The following is a 19,820-nucleotide window of genomic DNA, read 5'->3' as shown; positions in this document are numbered from 1 at the left end:
AGCCAGGCGCCCTGCTTATGTTCTTTATTGGGATGCTATAACAAACAGTGCTGGTGTGCCAACTAATTTCATTATTACTGTTTAATGTGGCAAACAGTTGGCTTGTGGAGGTTTTATGTTATTGACATGGAAAAATAATCTATAGGCTATAAAAATCTTCTTCAACTTTATGTTTAGTTTGTTTCCTAAAATGGAAAACTGGAGGATAACAGTAGCCTAAAAGATCTTTTCTATTGAAAATGCCTACAAATGCTACACAAAATAGAATTTACAATTTCAGCTATTGTCAACTGGGATATGATAACTAACAAAGGTCTTATATTCTCCAATAAAAGAATGTGGTTCATGAATTAAGACAAGCTAAAAGTCGTCAAGCATAGTTTTGACAGGTATGCATACAAGCATGTACCACTCACTCACTCACTCACTGCAGTGGCTCATAAATTTGTTCAGGTATAGAGCGGCAGGAAGACATGAAATTATTAAGCAGAAATTATTTTTCCATCTTTGTGTTACTTGATGTGACACAAAATTGCAACCATGAGTATATATGTGGTTTAAGAGAAAGAAATCAAAGCAAGAGATGTGTGTCATGGATGTGAAGGCAGAACACATAATGTTTTGAGGAAGAAGTTGTCAAAAGCTACTGGTGGGTTAAATAAGATAAAGACTATGAAATCCACTGGATTAGCAATCAGGAAGTTGCTGGAGACTAGAAACCGTTGTGAGCAGTTTATTTGAGGGGTAGAGATACAAGCCAGACTGTAACGGGTTTGTTGTTAAGTAGAAAGAACTGAAGAACAGAACACTGACGACTTTTTCAAGATACCAGGTTGTGAATAAGAGAAGGGAAGGGGACAAGTAGAGCAGAACAAGTTCAAGGACGCCTCCATCAGTGATGTTTACCAGAGTGCTGGGCACATGGCATAAGCATATACAAGCATTCTTTCATTAATTTATTCAAAAAATAATTGAGTGCCTAATATATGCCAGATATCTTAGAATAGATTAGGTAACTGAGAAGTCAGACAAAAATCCCTGCTCACATCTCCCACGTTGGAAGACAGATAAACCAACAAAACACACACACACACACACACACACACACACACACACACACACACAAAATCGGGTAGTAATAAATGGCACGCAGGCAATTAAAATAGAGTTAAAGGAATGAAAGTCATTGGTGGTGACTTAAATTGCATTTTAGAGAAACTCTCACTGGGATGGTCATTTCTTGTGATAAAAATACCCCCAAGTATGCAATGACTGGGGAACAGCATTCTAGGCCTCAGGCATGGGGACAGGGAATGCAAATCTCGGAGATGCGGGTAAATTTGCCATATTTGAATATCAGAGAAATATCTGTAAATTTGGAAGTGTAGTAGGTGAAGGAAGCGTGGGAGAAGAGGAGGTTCTAAAGATGGAGAGGGACTAGATCGCTTAGGGCTTATCATTCAGAATGGAGAGCACTGGATTTGAGTGGCATGAAAATCCACTCTAAGGCTAATGGTAGGTGCTCAAAAATTAGTCGGTGACTGTAGGCAGAGACTATCACTGATGATAAACAGAATTATCCACCCGCCAAATAATAAACATTCTCTGAAAGACTTATGTTTATAATTTTTCAATGTTTTTTTGTGCAAATATATGGTAATTTACTGCTGAGGCAAGATTTCTAGATTCACTGAAGAAAGGAAAATATGCTCACTATGTTTATTCCGCTGGAATAAGAAATTCCATTGGCTCAAATCCTATGAAAAAGGACAAGATGAATCAGGCAGTAATGATTGGGGAGGGAGGGCACAGAAAGAACCAGAACAAGATGGATATCCAGACACTAGAACTTTGGTATGGATGCAAATAGGGATTTCCTCACAGGAGAACCACTGGTGTCCCCATGGCACTGCTGGCTTTTCCTCAGGAATACAGAACACAGGAAAGCCACACTACCGTACAAGTCTCCAGTGGTTCATTCCCATCGCATCCGCTCAGAGTAAAGTCCACTTTTACTTACTCCTGCCACAGTGCTCCTGATGCTCCTTTCCCCATTTCACCTTCTCGTGTACTAAACTGATTATCATGTCTATTATCTGCCTCCCCATTGCTGGAATGTAAGGTGCACAGGGTAAGAGATCTTTTAGTCCACTCTGTATCCTTATGGCAAGAATCTAGACTAAGTGTTGGTAAACTATGGCCGACAGGACGAATCCAGCTCATTGCCTGTTTTTGTATAGCCCATAGGCAAGAATGCTTTTACATTTAAATGGTAAAAAAAAAAAAAAAAAAAAAAAAAAAAAGGATATTTTGCAACACATGAAAATTTTATGAAATTCAAAATTCAGTGTCTGAAAATCAAGTTTTATTGGAACACAGCCAGGCACATCTGTTTACAGGTTATCTAAGGCTGCTACTCTTTTCTTCAATTCCCTACATCACCCAGTGCTTATCAGACATTTCTCCAAAGAAGATATCCAGATGGCCAACGGACACATGAAAAAGATGCTCAACATCACTCATCATCAAGGAAATGCAAATAAAATCTACAAAGAGATAATACCTCACACCTGTCAAAATGGCTACAATCAAAAACATAAGAAGCAACAAGTGTTGGCGAGGATGTAGTGAGAAAGGACTCCTCTTGCACTGCTGGTGGGAATGCAAACTGGTGCAGCCATTGTGGAAAAACCGTATGCAGGTTCCTCAGAAAGGTAAAAATGGAACTACCCTATGATCCGGTTATCTATGGCTACTTTTCATGCTACAAGAGCAGAGTTATGACAGAGACCATATTGCCTGCCAAGCTGAACTATTTACTACTTGGCTTTTCATAGAAGTTTGCCAATGCCTAAACTAGAACACAGAAAGTGCTCAAAAACAGGTGGTGAATAAGTAGATCTTAAAGACTCCAAAATTTTATAGAGTGGACATGAGTTATACAGCCAATAAATGTGTTTAAAGTAAATTCAAACACTGAAAATCTCTGCAATATTAGGATGCAGAGCAAAAGTTTTATGGAATTTCTTTGCATTATTTTATTGCCTAAGTTAGAGGAAATTACAGGTACTCCTAATGTTGTTCCATCGGCCTGTGTCACTCTGCCCAGATAAACATGGTGCACTCCTTCGCCTCCTTCAAGTCTTGGCTCAAAGGTCGTATTAGTAATGCTTTCTTGATCACGTTTTTTAACTCTGTCAGCTCCCTCCAACTGGTGTTCCCTACCCTACTTCACTGCTGTAAAGAAAAAAACAAAAACAAAACTCCATGTCACTTATCACATCTCCCATAATATATTTTGCTAGTTTGTTTTGTCTATCCCTCCACTTGCATTCCCAGACAAGAAGGACGTAAGGTCTGTGAGGGCAGGGATTTCTGTCTGTTTTTTGTTCACTGCTATACCCCAGATCCAGGGACAGGGACAGGCATATAGTAAGAGTTCTGTAAATATTAATAGATGAATAATGAGGTAATGCACAGGTAAAGCACATGACCCATAGTAAGCATCCAATGCATTTTAGTTACTGTTAATAATTTGGATGCTTTGGAAAACGATATCAATTGTCTTATGTCATTAAAGGACAATTTATTTTTTAATGTTTATTTATTTATTTTGAAAGAGAGTACCTACGAGCGGAGGAGGGGCAGAGACAGAGAGGGAGAGAGAGAATCCCAAGCAGCTCTGTGTTCACGGCACAGTGAGTGTAGACCTGGAGGCGGGGCTTGATCTCACAAACCCTGAGATCACGACCTGAGCTGAAATCGAGTTGGATGCTCAACCGACTGAGCCACCCAGGCGCCCCTAACAGACAATTTTTTAAATTATGCTTTGATATATTAAAAAGTCTGCATGAATTAATACAGCTTCCTAAGCATCTCCCCTACTTCGAATTGAGAGTGTGGTACATACGCTGGCAGAATCAGGAAAGAATTAGTAATATAAAGAGAATAGGAATTCAGTTTTATAGTACCAGAGATAAAGAGATCCTTCTTAATCAAGACTTTGAAAGCATGTTTCATGTTGACACTTAATTTTTTTTTTTGACACTTACTTTATTTTGAAAGCATGTTTCATGTTGACACTTACTTTATTTTGAAAGTAATTTCATTCAAAGAGCCTTAAATTTAGCCCCGCTGTTCATTTATGCCCCTGGATGAAGTGCAAACATTTGGATGTTCATTCATCTGAATAATGTCACTAGTTAAAAACTTCCATTATTACTAATAAAAATAGCAACAGTATTTATATTGTGCTATGAAATTCTAAACTGTTTCACAATAATTAATTAGTAAATGACACGACAAACACTATCTACATACTCTCATTTTAATAAACTATCATGTACTAGGACTTAATAGGAATGCAATCAGCCTAGATCTTACCTAATTAGAGAACATTTCTGTATTAGAATACAGTACTGAAAACTCAATAATGATTTCCAGTGGACAAGTTCTCATACTGTGATCTAACAAAAATCTTACAGCTATTTAAAGTGTTAGAAATATAAATTTGTGACTACTTCTGCCTTGGAGCATGTCTTTATTTTTAATTAACAGTAAAGGTCCAATTTAACACAGAATATGTCAACTGATTAGCTCTAAGTTCAGGGTTCTGTCATACAGTCTATATTGTGGATGAAATGTAAGGGAATGAATGTAGTCTTTTAGAACTTTTTTAAAGTTAAACATTTATCTAGAGACTTTGACCCAATGGGTTACCAAGTGAACTATTTATGAAAGCAGCTCTTTTTTTCTTTCTTTTTTTTTTTTTTTGTTACAGACATTTAAATAATCTATATTTGTAGGGTGATATCTTGGAGATTACTTTACTATCAATATATAGAAGTAATAACCTGGTAGATAGCATTACCTATGAAAGGTCCATCCCATCTGCTATTCTTGCTGAAAGCTTTTCATGCACCAGTAAACTCAGTAAATATCAGAAGATAAAGCATAAGCCTACCACGCCACGGATTTACTCCTAATGTCTCCTCAAAGTGCAGCCCGATGCAACGATTACAAATGATTTTCTTCTAATGTCATTTTACATAACCCTTTTTTCTGCATGAGTAGTTAGTGCGGAATGAATGAATGAATGCCATTAAAACAGTTAATCATTATCTGGGACACTGGCCTTACTCCCTTCACAACTAGGAATCTCCATGACAAAGGCCAAGAGATCAAAACGCCAGAGCTGCCTCAGTGTCCTATTTCCAACAGTAATTTTTTATGCAAATGAACCTGCTGGGCATCTCCCTCTGTGACCTTGAGCTGCCCTTATCTAAACTGACTTTGATCCAATGAGGGTTTGCATCTAGTTGAAGCTCATTACTATATAGGATATGCAATCAATTTCACTAATTAAAGGGAATTTTCTACTCTTGTGAATGCAAAATGGACTTATTTTTATAATTACACATATGCTTAAAGACTATATGTTTTTATTAATCCAATTTGTTACATGAACATATATTAAAAAGCAAATACATTAAGTACTTGGGGTAAATGTATTCATGACCAAATGTAACGTTTAATACTGAGCTTAGCTCCAGTCTTTCTGGACAAGTCACATTTGTTCACAGACCTCTTAAATCGATATGCTTTTCATGCTTGAGAAAGACCCAATTCTTTGAAAATATTTCCAAATCAAATTATTCTTCTAATAGCACAAGCCTCCCCCCCGCCACCCCAATATTCATGTATTAAAAAAAAAAATCCAACCCAAGTATTAAATAGTATTTCCCAAGAAAATGTTACCCCAAATGTTAGGTCATCATGGTCAAAGTCCATTGGTTGAAGTGACCAATGGCATGAATTTAACAGCTGAGCAGAAAAGTTTCAACTTAAAATATATATTTTTTCCTCTTTAAAGATATTATTTTTATTGCTTACTCTAGAGATCAGATACAGTTTTTTAAGTATTTTATTTAGTTTTATAAAGAGTATGCAGGGAAAAGAGAATGAATGCCCTCCCTTTCCTTTAGTATTGTTTACAATATAAATTCCAGTGAAATGTAACTGGTAGGTATTTAAGATTTTAAAATCAAATCTGGGGCCTAAAGGAATGCAAGTAAGAAATGTAAAAGTTAGGCAAATAGTTGTGTAGTGAACTGAACTAAAGCTGAGTCTGTGGCAAGGCAAAAATGATGATCCCAAGATCCCAAGATATGACCAAAGATACAAAGGTCCTGTCCTCCCTTGTCAGTGTTTTTCTGGGGCCAGTCCTCACACCTGCAGACGAGGACATTAGGTCTGTTCCAACCACGGTTTGGGACAAAGTCTTCCATTTGTAGACCATTCTGGCAAACAGTCACGGTATTACTTTTGACGAATACTGGGAGGAATTTTCTCCCCAAACTAAAGGTTTTGAAATTATTTTAAAACAAAGCTTCCTTCATAAAGTTTTTTAAGCTTTCTTTTTTTTTTTCCCCAGGGGAAAAAAAAATTCAATTGTATTCCAGAGGACATTGCTACTAATTTCCCCTACATCCTAAAAATGCCATTAAAAGTACCATATATAATGATACACCTATATCTTTTATGTGTTAAAAAAAAAACTATGTCATGTACCCAACAGACTCCCAATCCATTGGGTAATTCCTTAATTAGGCAGATTTTTGAAACATGTATTATGTACACAACAGACCGGAACGTCTCCTTTGGAGCATTTTCTAGTCTATCGGGTGATTACATCATTAAGCCACACATGCTACGTAGAAAAAAATCCTTATGAAAATTCATGAAAAAATGTACAGCACATCATTAGCATGCAGCAGACGTGTATGCTTTTGATATTTTCTCTGTTAAAAAAAAACTACATGAAATAATTAGTCCAGGTCATGAAAACATGAGAAAGGTACCAGACACTGGTGAAAATGAAAATTGCAAAAAATTGCATCTCTCATGGTTTAGCTGAGAGTAATTTGCTTTATTGGAAAATGGATTCTAAAACAGTGTTCATTTGAACTACAGCAGAATGAAAAGTGTTGCTTTATTGATTTGATATTTTCTATACACATCTAACTTCCTCCTTACACCTCTTCAGATACTAAGTTTTACAAACCAACGGGTCGAAGGTTGCAAATGACCAGTGGTAAGACCATTGATTATTCAAGGCCTTTCAGTACTGTGTGTTTGTATACGTGTATCTTCATTTTATGTAACCAAGAGTATAAGGGATTGCCTGAGTGTATCTTTTTCACTAAGTTGAGACTATACTAAAGGAATACAAAGAGAGGTAAATTGTTGGTAACTCTCAATACTGAAAAGATGGTATATATTCACAACATTAAGCATTAGGCAAAAGTCTAAAAGGCGATATATATGAAGACTAAAATAAATGAAGCACAGGTTTCATAAAAAGAAGCTATTAAACTTATTTATCACTTTTCTTTCTGTAAATGAGATCCCACCCTACATTTCCCCCTAACCCCCCCCCCGAAAAAAAAAAAACCAACAACAAAAAAAGAAAACCTCAGTAAGCAGAGAACAATGAGCATATGCAAGACAGTAAGGATCACAGTAATTCACTCCCTGAATGCTCCAAATCTTCATGGCTTAAAAAGCATCCCAATTTTCTCCAAAGGTAGTGGCATTTATTCACTGGGCCATAGCTAATTTTACATGGAATGCAAAAATGTTAGTTTAAGTTTAATTTACCACCCTATTTAAATATTTCCAATGTAGCTCTCAAACTGCAGGGCTATCCCTCCGTCTATTTTAATTTTAAAGTAAGTTAGCAAAGGCTTCCTTCTTAATCCCCAGGGACTACCTACACAGTGACACGAACGCGCAAATTTATGACAGCAACATAAATGCTCTTCTGAAGTAATGTGCAACATTAAGTGAAAATCGTTTCCTGGAAAGATATTATAGGTATCTATATTTTATTTGCCATCTTAAACATATCTGGGTCTTTATGGCCTTATTTTAAAAATGTATTTCCTTTTTATATTTCCTGGTGCAAATGGACTGCATAAATAAGCAATGTGCTATGAGGCTTCAGACCAGCCGATAAAACCTTTCAATTTTCATGCCAGCTTCTTCTTTTGTAATTCAAATCCGCCTGGAAACTGGCAGCTCTGAAAACTGAAACAAGCGCTGCCACAAATACCTTGTAATGCTATCGACCTTGTCTGCCCGTGCAGTGAGAGCGGGGGCCGCGGATGTGTCTGCAGCCATCCAGATAACACAACTCATTTTTTGGGGGGGGGGGGGGGAGGGTGGGGATAACAGGAGCCAGCCCCAGACTGTGCACCAAAAGCAGTCATTACCAGGCGCGCTGGAGAATAAGTCTCTTCAAAATACACAGTGCATTTAAAAACCACATATGAGGCTGAGCCACTGCTGTCATTACCAATTTTAATTTCGCTCCTTCAGTTTGCCAGCCAGATAAACTCTTTAGTGCTGTTTTTTAATCTATTTGCCACATTTTAGGTTTAAGATTATAGTAATATGGACAGGAGAAGGAATCACTTTTAGGGGAAATAAAGAAATAGATCCGCTTATCGGCGCCCATCAGAAAGTTCATTAATCAGCCAGGCTTTGTGCCCTCTAAATTGAAAGGTTAAATAATCCTCTCAGGAATATTTCTCGGCCCCTCCGCCAATTGTCCGGAGAGGAGCTGCCATTCATAGCACGCGGGATCGGTGACAGGGTATCTTACCACTGTTTGGACCCCAAACAATGATGGACAAATGGCCTGGTTTACAAAGAACCTTTTAGTACGCGGATGGAAAAGGGACCACAAGCTTTGAAGCAGGGTGGAGGGATGAGGAGGGTGTGAAGACAGGATGTGGGGGAAGGGACAGAAAAGAACACATACATGTGTGAATCCATGGATACTTCATCTGAAGGTTTATTGGGGTAGACTATAAAACATAGAAACCACATTAGTATATATCTTCCAACCATACGAACTACTTAACATATTCAAATTTGCTTATATATTTTGCATATAATGGTATATAAACCATCACCGGAAAACTGTAGAATAATAGAACTGTAGCTCTGTTATATTTATTAGCTACAACACAGAGGATTCAAATAAACACCAGTATTTTCATTTTTACCATAACTTCACATGACTCACAACACACAGCATTCCCCCTCCCCATCCAAACCCGCTTATTCATGTGAAATACTCTTAACCCACAGTCACAAAGGCAGAGAACTCCACAGCTGGAAGGACCTGTCTAAAGAGGGGGAAAGTAATGCTTTTTTTGCTTTTACAATATGCCCTATCTTAGCTCCTGCTTGTCTTTAAAATAAAGAACAACAGGAAATAGGAACGCTCTTTGCAAGAATACAAATCACAGGCATTGAGAAGATGCTTAATTTTGTGTTGTCTTTTTTGCTGGACCTATTGAGAATAAAAACAGTGTAGAAGTGGTGGAGCTCTTACACCTCCACATCTTGCTGTGAAATCAGGCTCGTTTCTGGCATCAGTCATGTGAAGGCATGAAGCAGTTTTATCTGAAGTACAAAAAAACTGAGATGCTATTTTCACCTGACTAACATAAACCCTCTACCCCTATAGAACTGGTTTACGTGTGAGTGGGAATTACTTGATTTCATATTAAAATCAATATATATTAAAAAAGCAAAAGATTTATATAATTTCATTTGCTTATGATAGATGACTATATTCAGATGACACTGAAGTTACCATTTAAGAACTGAATGTTTACTAATGTATATAGTTAGATCATATATTTTTCAAAATTAGTATTTCTTTACATGGCACAAATTTTATATAGTCATTTTCATTAGGAGAAGAAGTAGCCTAAATATCTTTTGTGACCTACTTCTTAAATGTCTTTATAATGATTTTTTTGAGCAAATCGAATTAAAAAAAAAGTTTGCTATACTTAAACATTACCTACATTTCTAGAAAGGAGGATAAATAATTAGAAAATGAAAAGCGAGGTAAATAATTTTGTTAACAAAAGACAGTGCTTGTGAGTATTTTAACTTCAGTAATTATAAAAAGGAAACAATTTTAGGAGACAGAAAGTAAAGAGGTCATTATGAATCTCCTCATTTCAGGTAAACAATAGTCTTCTCAAAAGACATTACAATAGTCTGAGTTTGGGCTATTAGCCCAGAGGTCATCTCTACAGGTGCGAGGCGCCTATGGGTTTGCTTTATTGGAGCTCACACAGTGTTGAATATGGGCTATGTGCTAAGTACTGTGCCAAGTACTTTACACTTATTGACTCATTGCATACTTACAACAAGAAGGCACCATTCCCATTTTTCAGATGAAGAAACCAAGGATCTTAGAAGCCAAATATTTTAACTAGGTTTGACTATCTAGTAAATTCAAGAGACAGAATATGAGCCAATGTCTGATCTCAAAGCTGGCATTCTTTTCTCTGTAATAAACATTCCCTAGTAATTTCCTCTGAATGAGTTTGCCACTCCAAATCAATTTTACTGCATGTTTCTTAAGGACTTTAGTAAACAAGGAGGAAATGTGGTATAGTTATAAATAAAGGAAATGGGAGAGATCCAAGAAAGATAAATTTGAGATTTTACTGTATGAACAAAGTTAATAAATGATTCAAAATTTAGTTCCCCTAAGTGAAAAGAAATGTGGGGGTAATCCACAAATACATGTAAAGAACAGTATTTATATAAAATTGGCATTTATAGAGATGGGTATATTACAAAGTTATAAAGATGACCTCATAATCCATATAATAGATTTGATTTCATATGACTTTTGAAAAAAGGAATGAAACTAATGTGGTAGCTGGGGTGCCTGGGTGGTTCAGTTGGTTAAGCCTCCAACTCTTGATTTTGGCTTATGTCATGGTTTCATGGTTCATGGGCTTGAACCCTGCATCGGGCCGTAGTGCAGAGTGTACTTGGGATTCTCTCTCCCCCTCACTCTGCCCCTCTCTCACTCACACATGCTCTCTCTCTCTCAAAATAAGTAAATAAACTAAAAAAAAGAAAAAAGAAGGGATGCCTTGGTGGCTCAGTCAGTTGAGCATCTGACTTTGGCTCAGGTCATGATCTCACAGTTCATGGGTTTGAGCCCCGCATGGGGCTCTGTGCTGACAGCTCAGGGCCTAGAGCCTGCTTCAGATTCTGTCTCTCTCTTTCTCTCTCTCTCTCTGCTCCTCCCCCACTTGTGTCCTCTCAAAAATAAATTAAAAAATAAAAAAAAATAATTTGGTAGCTTTATTACCATTTGACACACACACACATGAATTCTTTTTACAAAGCTAGCAGGGATTTCTGAACATTCCCATGGAAAAACTCCTATTTGAAATGTGATCTACCAGTATACTGGTATATCAATTAAGGCAAAGGCCTATATTAATTCCAAAGATACTAAAAAATTTTTTGATCAAATGGTCTCTAAACATGTGGCATTTTTCTTCATATAATATTTTTGGTATTTCCAAAAAACTAAGGACGTTGGCCCTAAATGACCATTGCTGAGTTCTATTTTGTTGCAAAAAAATTACATATGTACAAAAACATAACTCCCATGACTTTTTTGTATGTGGAGATCAAATGGCAAATGAATTTCAAGTCTAAAATCTGACTGATTTTATCAATAGTTCATTAACCTTTAGTCATTTAAGAGATTTTGCTTTTAAAATCTTAAACTTAATTCAATTTAAGATTACTAATACAGTTTATACTGTAACAGCACATACAACACTAGTTCAGAGAGACTATTCATATCAACAAGTCAAGGGATTCTTTCAGGAGTCTTTTCCTGAAGATTATTCAAATGATTGACCAAAACCCTTAAAGGTTATAGTTGATCATGACTGTGAGTAACTAAGTGATTCCTAAATACTTAAGACCTGTTAGGAATTACTGTAATCTACCATGTCATTTACATGCATGACTACTAGAAGGAAAGTTTAATACAAATATTATTGGTCCAGTATGCTTTATCTACTTTTATTCTTGCACTGGAATGTCCAGAGAAGATTATGATAAACTCAATCAGTTGGAATATATTTATTTAAGGAATGACATGAATCACCTGTTCAAAATACACATGAAAAAGAATCACTTAAATATACTAAAAGTATTCTACATACTACTTCTACTCTCTTTATGTATGGTTAACATGACCAAGAATAGGCATCATTTAACATTCCAGATTTTTAAACTACAACTTACTTTATAGTCAGATACTATACAGTATTAAACTGCAGTTTGAAAATTTTCAGGCTACCTGTTTATATTCATCTTTGTGATAACAGGGGCACTATTTAAAAGTGTAGAGTTGTGAGGGGCGCCTGGGTGGCGCAGTCGGTTAAGCGTCCGACTTCAGCCAGGTCACGATCTCGCGGTCCGTGAGTTCGAGCCCCGCGTCAGGCTCTGGGCTGATGGCTCAGAGCCTGGAGCCTGTTTCCGATTCTGTGTCTCCGTCTCTCTCTGCCCCTCCCCCATTCATGCTCTGTCTCTGTCCCAAAAATAAATAAACGTTGAAAATCTTTTAAAAAAAAAAAAAAAAAAAAAAAAAAAAAAAAATAAAAGTGTAGAGTTGTGAGTGAAAAACAACAACAGTTTTATTTGGGATTAAATGAATAATGTATGTGTTCCTCAAGAAGAATAGGCTTTAAAAATGTTATATATATTAAAAATATAAATACTTACAAATAGAATTTAATCACTACAGAATTTAAGTATCAATTTAAGTATCAAAAAGGTGAACATACCTAGGGAAGAGAGAGAAGGGTAGTAAAAAGTTCAAATGTAATTTATATCTTTTTATCATCCTCAGGAGAAACATTTGCTAACAGGAAAGAAAAGGGAGACCGTAATGAGTATTCCCTTAAATTTTTAAAACAGAAGTAACACTTGAAGCCCATATTGTAAATATGTAAGTCCTAAATATAATGAATGGTCTTTGCCCCCAGCTACTAAAGGCAGACAAAAAGGCACACGGACTGTCAAATGAGAAAAGTTAGTTGTTATAGTAGAGCTTCAGTTTCAATCAGTTTATTACTGAACAACATGTGCTACCAAGAAAATGAGCAGAAATGATGAGGGGTTATTTGGACATATCTTCAGATATTTAGAAGATGGCAAAAACACAGCTGCATCTAGGCCAAAACATTTTTATAATGAATCTTTTAAAAATTGTGTGAATGCTGCATACTTTTCATTGCCTGATTACCTGAAATACTTATATTTACAACAGAACTAATGTTATAAAACACTTGATAATAAAAATATTAACACAGGAAAAAAAACATACTCAAAATACGCCATATTGATTTCTCATTTAAAACAAATTAATGTTTGCATTAAAACATTGATAAAATAAGTTGGAAATTTTCTCTGAAGGGGATGACACCTCAGTATTTCTTAGAAAAGAAGAAAGTATGAAGGTTTTCCTATGTGCTTCAATAAATACAAATAAATTTAATATCTAAATCTAAATTTTATTCTATTCCCATTTATAAATAAGTTTGTGTACATACAATCTCTAAATTTCTGAGGATAACACTGTGAGAGGAAAAATAACATGTGCATTTGTAATTCACAGTGTTCACTTTTTCCCCCCTCTTCCTTTTACAGAAGCTTTAGAAAATTGCTTTTTGATGATTTAGCAAATTGTATTTATTTTTAAATGAATCTCATTTATTGAAATTGATAATTCCAGGTTTCATTTGCTTTGAAATTGCATTTTCCAATTGCTTCCAATGATAAGTTCTAGAAAAATGTGGTCCAGCATGACACTGAAATAAAGACTTAAAAATAAAACTCAGGTGACCTACTCTGTAAGTGTAGTAATTACATTTATAGTAAATTCTAAACATGGTAAGATTGAAGTAAAAAAATTGCTAGCTAAATGTTGACACTAAATTCTTTAGAGAACAAGTTGAGTACTTAAATAAATATAAAAGTATTCACATACATTTTCCATCTGAAAAATATTTTACAATTTTAGTCACAGTTCAAACGTATCTTCTATCCCTGTCACCATATATGAAGTATTAGAAAACAGTCATCAGTGCTCATTCAGAAATTCTTTTTATTCAGATGCCAAGTAACTTGAAACATAAAGTGGTCTGATATATTTTATAGTAAGTACTACAATGAGAAGACGGCCCCGAGGTACTACAAAACAGACCTGTTCCTTCTGAATCATCAGAGCATGATTACACTCACCTCAGCAGCATTTCAGTGTTAAGGACATTTTTAATGAAAACTAAATCTCTGAAAATTTGACAGAGATGTAATATCTCAATAGCAACACTTAACCAATCAAAACACTGAAATAGCAACACCAGCTACAGAGGGGGGAACCCCTACAGTTTAAACAAGGGTGCTCCTGGTTCTTGAGGCAGTTGGCAAACTGAATTGAACTAGCAAAGAGCTTCCAAAATGAATTTGCAAAGTGTTAGTTTATGATAATCTGTATGCCAGTCCTCAAGATATGGTACAAGAAAAAAAAAAGTTGATTTAAATAATTCTAAAACAGAGTGAGGCCTAGTTCTCACTCTTCTATGGAGTTCTAACACTTTAAAATACAACGTGTAACCAGTTCTATTTTCTTAAGCACACACATGAAAAAAGGCATGTCACTTGGTATCTACTGTGGATGGGGTTCTTGCGGGTGTTGTGGTTCTGCTCATGTAGCCGAAGAGCTCCCAGAAAGAGGTGTAGGACTCCCAACATGTATTCAATTAAGAGAGAAAGAGGGACTTTTGTCCCCCCACAAAAAGAAAAGATTCTGGCTTGAGGCTGACTTTTGGAAATTTTGTATTTTTAAAAACCCACTTTAGTTTTAGGCAGTTAGAAAACTGTTACCCATCCTATCTTCATCACAATTGTAGGATAAAGACTTTTGGATAACTATAGCCTCACAACCAAATCCCACTTTATTATTCCTTCCTTTTGGACTACAAAACATCGCTCTAAAGTTAAATTTAAATCTGTTCACATTCAGGGTTACTTACTTTAAAGTAACATTCTTGTTTAGTGTAAAACTCTCATTTCCATAATGTGAAAACCCAGAAAATACATTTCTAAAGTAATGTTTCCAGGTAAGGAGAGAAAACTGAGTGGTAAGATGAAACAATATTGTTAATTATGGTCCACACTCTGACACTCAACTGTTCAGGTAAGACAGTATCGATTACTAGTAAACTCTGGTCACAAGCTTTTTCCTAGGCTAGACAGGAAGGCAAGGAAACCATACTCCTTACCGTTTCCCTGACAGCAAGCATTTTACTTTTTGAAGTGAAGTCTAGGCATTTGAAACACTATATATAAAGAAACCATTTAAAAGGTAATTCTTCCAAAAAGGTTACATTTGCTTCCTATTTAAACTTTTAGTTAAAGTAAAAGGTGGTAGGTTGTAACATTTTAACAATGCACACAAAGCAATCCAGGCGCAAAATTAAACATAAAAGATGCATTGTCCTTTTTGATTCTTAACACACACACAGCCCCCAGATAGCAAACTCCTGGTTACTTTTTTAAAGTAAGTAGATTAAAAACAAGATTAACAAAATGTCCAAAGCATGTCAAATTATAGCCTCTACTAGTTAAAAATTCTGTTGGTTGTAAAACTCTGTTGGTGGCCATTTTGGCCTAGGATTTTTAATATAAATGAAACTAGAAATGACAGGGAATGGGGGAAGGGGTTTTCCTTCTTGAATAAAGAGGGAAATTTTTATCTAGAATGAGTTATCTGAAACATGAAAAAGAATATTCAAAGTCAGGCTTTACCAAAACCTGAAAATATAACAGAAAGTAAAATACAAGAACAATGCTATAGTATTGAAGATTTAAAAAACGTTATAAACATTTCTGAAGGAGGTAAATACATAAACTAATTGGGGAAATTATTTAATTGCTAAATAATATCATAGATTTTTCTTTTTCCTATGCAGAGCTCCAAAGTGATCATCTAAAGTCATTAAATTACATGACAATTTTATAGCCATAGCCAAATTAGTTGTTATAATATGCATGCACACACACTCACACACACATCTATCTATCTATGTAGTATCTTTTTATTAGAGTTTTACTGGCATGTACCTTTAGAATGATGGTCTTAGTTTTTTGTTTTTTTTTTTTAATGTAGTGAAGTCCAGTCAAGTTTGGCTAAAAAGCTGTTCTATTCAGATACAAGTTGTTAAGGAAACTTTATTTCATCTCATTTAATTGCTGAAAATAGTGAACATTTTCTCTTCTTTAACTTTTGTCTTACTTTTAGAATGTGTTTTAAGAAATTTATGATTTGGAACATTTTGCAAGTCCACTTACACCATTCAGCTTCACCACCACTGTTGTGTATTTGAGAAATAACACTCTATTTAACCTATAAACTGTGTTTTTTTTTTTTAAAGAAAGAGAGCAATTCCCAAATAGACCTTAAATTACAGTTGTTAAACTTGAGGCTGTGTAAATGTCCTTCTAGTCTTACTGATAAAAACCAGATAAAAGTAACTGAAAAGTTCTCATTTTCAAACTGGATATACTAATCAATTTATTCCCCCCAAAGCACAGTTCATTTTGGGTAAGAAATGGACATTTTGGGTTAGAAAAACAAATGGATCAATGATTCAATGCGGAAATTTCCAGAGTTTTAGGAAGAGTGGTTTAAAGGAATGTACAGTGGCAATTCTAACCTAGGCTTCATTACTTGGTCATTGCTGAGTGATGCCACATTCACATGTGAGGGCTACTATAAGTCAATAGATGGCAGTCCATCGCCTAGTAAAAGAGCTGAAGATGACTAAACTCACCATGCATCCTGCTTTTATTCAAGATTAAATACTGCTTAATTACACACATTTGGATTTGCCTATCTACATAATTATTTAACTTTTATTCTAGATGAAAATTGATACTGATATATACATGTTTATAAGTGTACTAGCTTAGCATGTATATTTGCATAGTAAACTAATTCTAAATTACCAATTACTAACTTCGACTTGATAATTATAAATTGTGATAGTTACCTTCAATATTATTTTGAAAACTAATCAGAATTCCAGATTGAGAAAAATGGATTTTTCAAAATAATTTTGTTATACCTATAAATAGAATATATTGTAACTCTCTAAAAGAGAAATTCATTTTGTTTTCATTTATTTTTTCCCAACTATTCTCTTTACAATTTATGTTTTTCAAAAGCTACACTATTAAACAAACCTTCAAATATTTGTTATACTAAATACCAATTTCTATTCTTCTATGACAGCTATATTAAAGAATATAGGTGCAAGTAATGAAAACAGTGGCTTTAAAATAGTACTTCCCACATGTCAAGTTTTCAAGACTGGAATTCTCTAACTTAGGGGAAAAGGGAAAAGAAACAGTGTCAAATCCATTAGGCTGTAATTTAATAAAAATACTGATTAAAAAAACTGTTATATAATTACAAAAAGTGACTATCATTTTGAAAAATATATGATTGGATTTCAATCAAGTTTAGGCTATAAGGATTTCACCATAGTATGTTAGGATAAAAAAATTGCTATATAAGTATAAATACAATGTATCCATAAGAGTTACACCTAGAACATATATGTGTAACATATATAGGGGGATACGTGTGTGTGCACGCGCGTGTGTATTTTGGTATAACACTAAATATTTTCACAAAACCCAATTTGGGACTGAAGGACAGTTGAGGAATTACAGCTTTCTACTGAGAATCTTTAAATAAACTGAATAGTGATAACAATATGAAAACAAACCATCGGGCATTGTTCATTGCTTCTTGGGCCTGTGACAATCTTATTGGTAGTCTGAGTCACTGCTTGGTTTACTTTTTATTTCTACAAGGGGAGAGCAGTAAGAAGACATGTTTTGTAAAAACTTCGTCCTTTCTATTTTTACTAACTGTCTTCCTATAACCAAACCCTCTTAATACGTTAAACCTTAAGGAAGAGCTTTTATAATACTGTTGCAACTGCAGAACTACAAGAATACTTTTTATTATCTCATCTTGCGCAGTATAACACATTTAATATATTAAAAAATGACTACTATGGTGAATTATTGAAATTATTGAAGCTGAGTATTAAAAATAAACTGACTTCATAATATTGAGCACTAGCCAATTGATTCCATAGTAAATTATGTTTTCTACTTCTACTTAGCCTAAATTCACAATAAAAGGAAACCAGAGAATTGAATAACTTGAATGGTATTAAGCAGATGTTTATACACTTTGAATAAGTCAAGAGGAGCTTAAGGATATGACAGTTGTTCTATGCAAAAGATACACTAAGCTTTTCTTAGCTTCATTAAAAAAAATATGTGCAAAAATTTCAATAAAGCCAGAAAAATGATTATGGAAGATATGATGGACTGTATGCTTAGGGACCGTAGATAATACAACACTTTAAAGACACTGGATTACTATTATTTTTTATGGCTCCTAGCATACTTTTTCCCTTTAATTTCATGAGTGTAGTGTAGGAAGACGGAGAAATATCATGATGTAATCATTAAATGATGTGAGTAATAAAAAACAAACTCTTTTCAGAACAGGAAGATATAGAACAGAGCACTGGGCAGGGAAGAAGAGAAAAAGTATATTATTGCTTTCTCAGTGCAAAAACTCTTGGATGTTTATTATCTTCCAGTAGAAGATGCTTGTCTATATTTTATGGTCAGCAGTTCAGAGAAGGATAAATAGGCTAGGTCTTGGGGAAAATAAAAAAAAAAGGTGTTTCTACTCACCGTTAGGTGATACTGCCTCCAGATTTCTGGGCAAGCCTGGAAAATAAAAATATTGATCAGCTGGGAGCATGAAACAAGGTACTTTACAGCCTGTTGGTTTTGGCATAACCCAGCATCCACCGGTGTCGGTCACAGGAAAATAAGAAGCTTAACAGAAAGGGTCTGCATTTCAGCTTCAAAAACCTGGCTAGACAGTTTAATTGAATTTTACACTGGTTTAACACACTCCCTGCCATTGTCAGAAAGCCAGTAACAAAGTTTTCTCTCTCTTTTTTTCTTTTCAGGTTAGAAGTTTTGGGCACTAAGATGTGATTAAGAGCCATAACTCAGTTAAACTGATAAATGAACAGCAGTGGTCAAAATCAGTAAGAATCACTAAATACACCTTTTAAAAGAACATTTAGAACCTTGGTAGTATGATTGAAAAAAAAAACAATTTAATAGCAACGGCTTTAAAGAAGCCTTTGCTGTGGTTATATATTTCTGATGTCTGTTGCCATCTTTTTACCTAATCATTGGCTGCTAACCTATGAAATAGGGTAAAGAGAGAATTACACCAAAACTAAACTAAAAACAACCTCAATCTAAAGTCCATGCCTTTTCCCTTAAAAGCTGTCTCCTCCATCTGTACATTTATAGGCAAATCACTTTAAAAAACCAATAAAACCTCAATAACTTTGTAAAAGAATAGGTAACAAAACAAAAACAACCACAAGCAATAGCAGCAGCAACAACAAACACCAGTTAGGAGGCATTTTCTTATGTGCACAAATACAAATCCTCTTTCCTTATACTTAAATTATGACTCTGCTAAGGAAACACTTTTCTAACCAAGTTCTTATATTTTCTTGGTCTGCTGTCTTCTGAGAAAAAGAACAGCTGATGACAGTAAGTATTTTTTATAATTATATTACAGCAACAATTTAAATATATTAAACCACCAAGCTAAGTAAATGACAATTCTTAAAGTAAATGTGAATTTATAACTTTTGTTTTAATATGTGTATCTACATACATATGCATGTATATACACACACATATGCATGCCTAAAATTAGAATGAGTTGTCTTTCTTAAACCTTTATCATCTTTGACTTATACCTTGAACAATTCTTTACCTGATTT

At 34.9% G+C, this 19,820-nt stretch overlaps 1 protein-coding gene across 3 annotated transcripts in view; it reads right to left on the bottom strand.

The window, feature by feature from the left end:
- Window positions 1-19,820, bottom strand: part of ZCCHC7 (zinc finger CCHC-type containing 7) — a 252,484-nt gene that overhangs the window by 10,573 nt on the left and 222,091 nt on the right. For all 3 annotated transcript variants that reach the window (XM_025912942.2, XM_086683539.1, XM_086683540.1), the window contains one exon: window positions 18,697-18,732. In XM_025912942.2, coding sequence (XP_025768727.1) covers window positions 18,697-18,732 — 36 coding nt within the window. The remainder of the gene's footprint in view (window positions 1-18,696; window positions 18,733-19,820) is intronic.

This window comes from Puma concolor, chromosome D4 (genome assembly GCF_028749965.1).
Source record: "Puma concolor isolate L17-30 chromosome D4, mPumCon1.1.hap2, whole genome shotgun sequence".
Classification (NCBI taxonomy): domain Eukaryota; kingdom Metazoa; phylum Chordata; class Mammalia; order Carnivora; family Felidae; genus Puma; species Puma concolor.
Note: the sequence above shows the minus strand (reverse complement) of the source record. Positions and strands in the feature narration are given on the sequence as shown.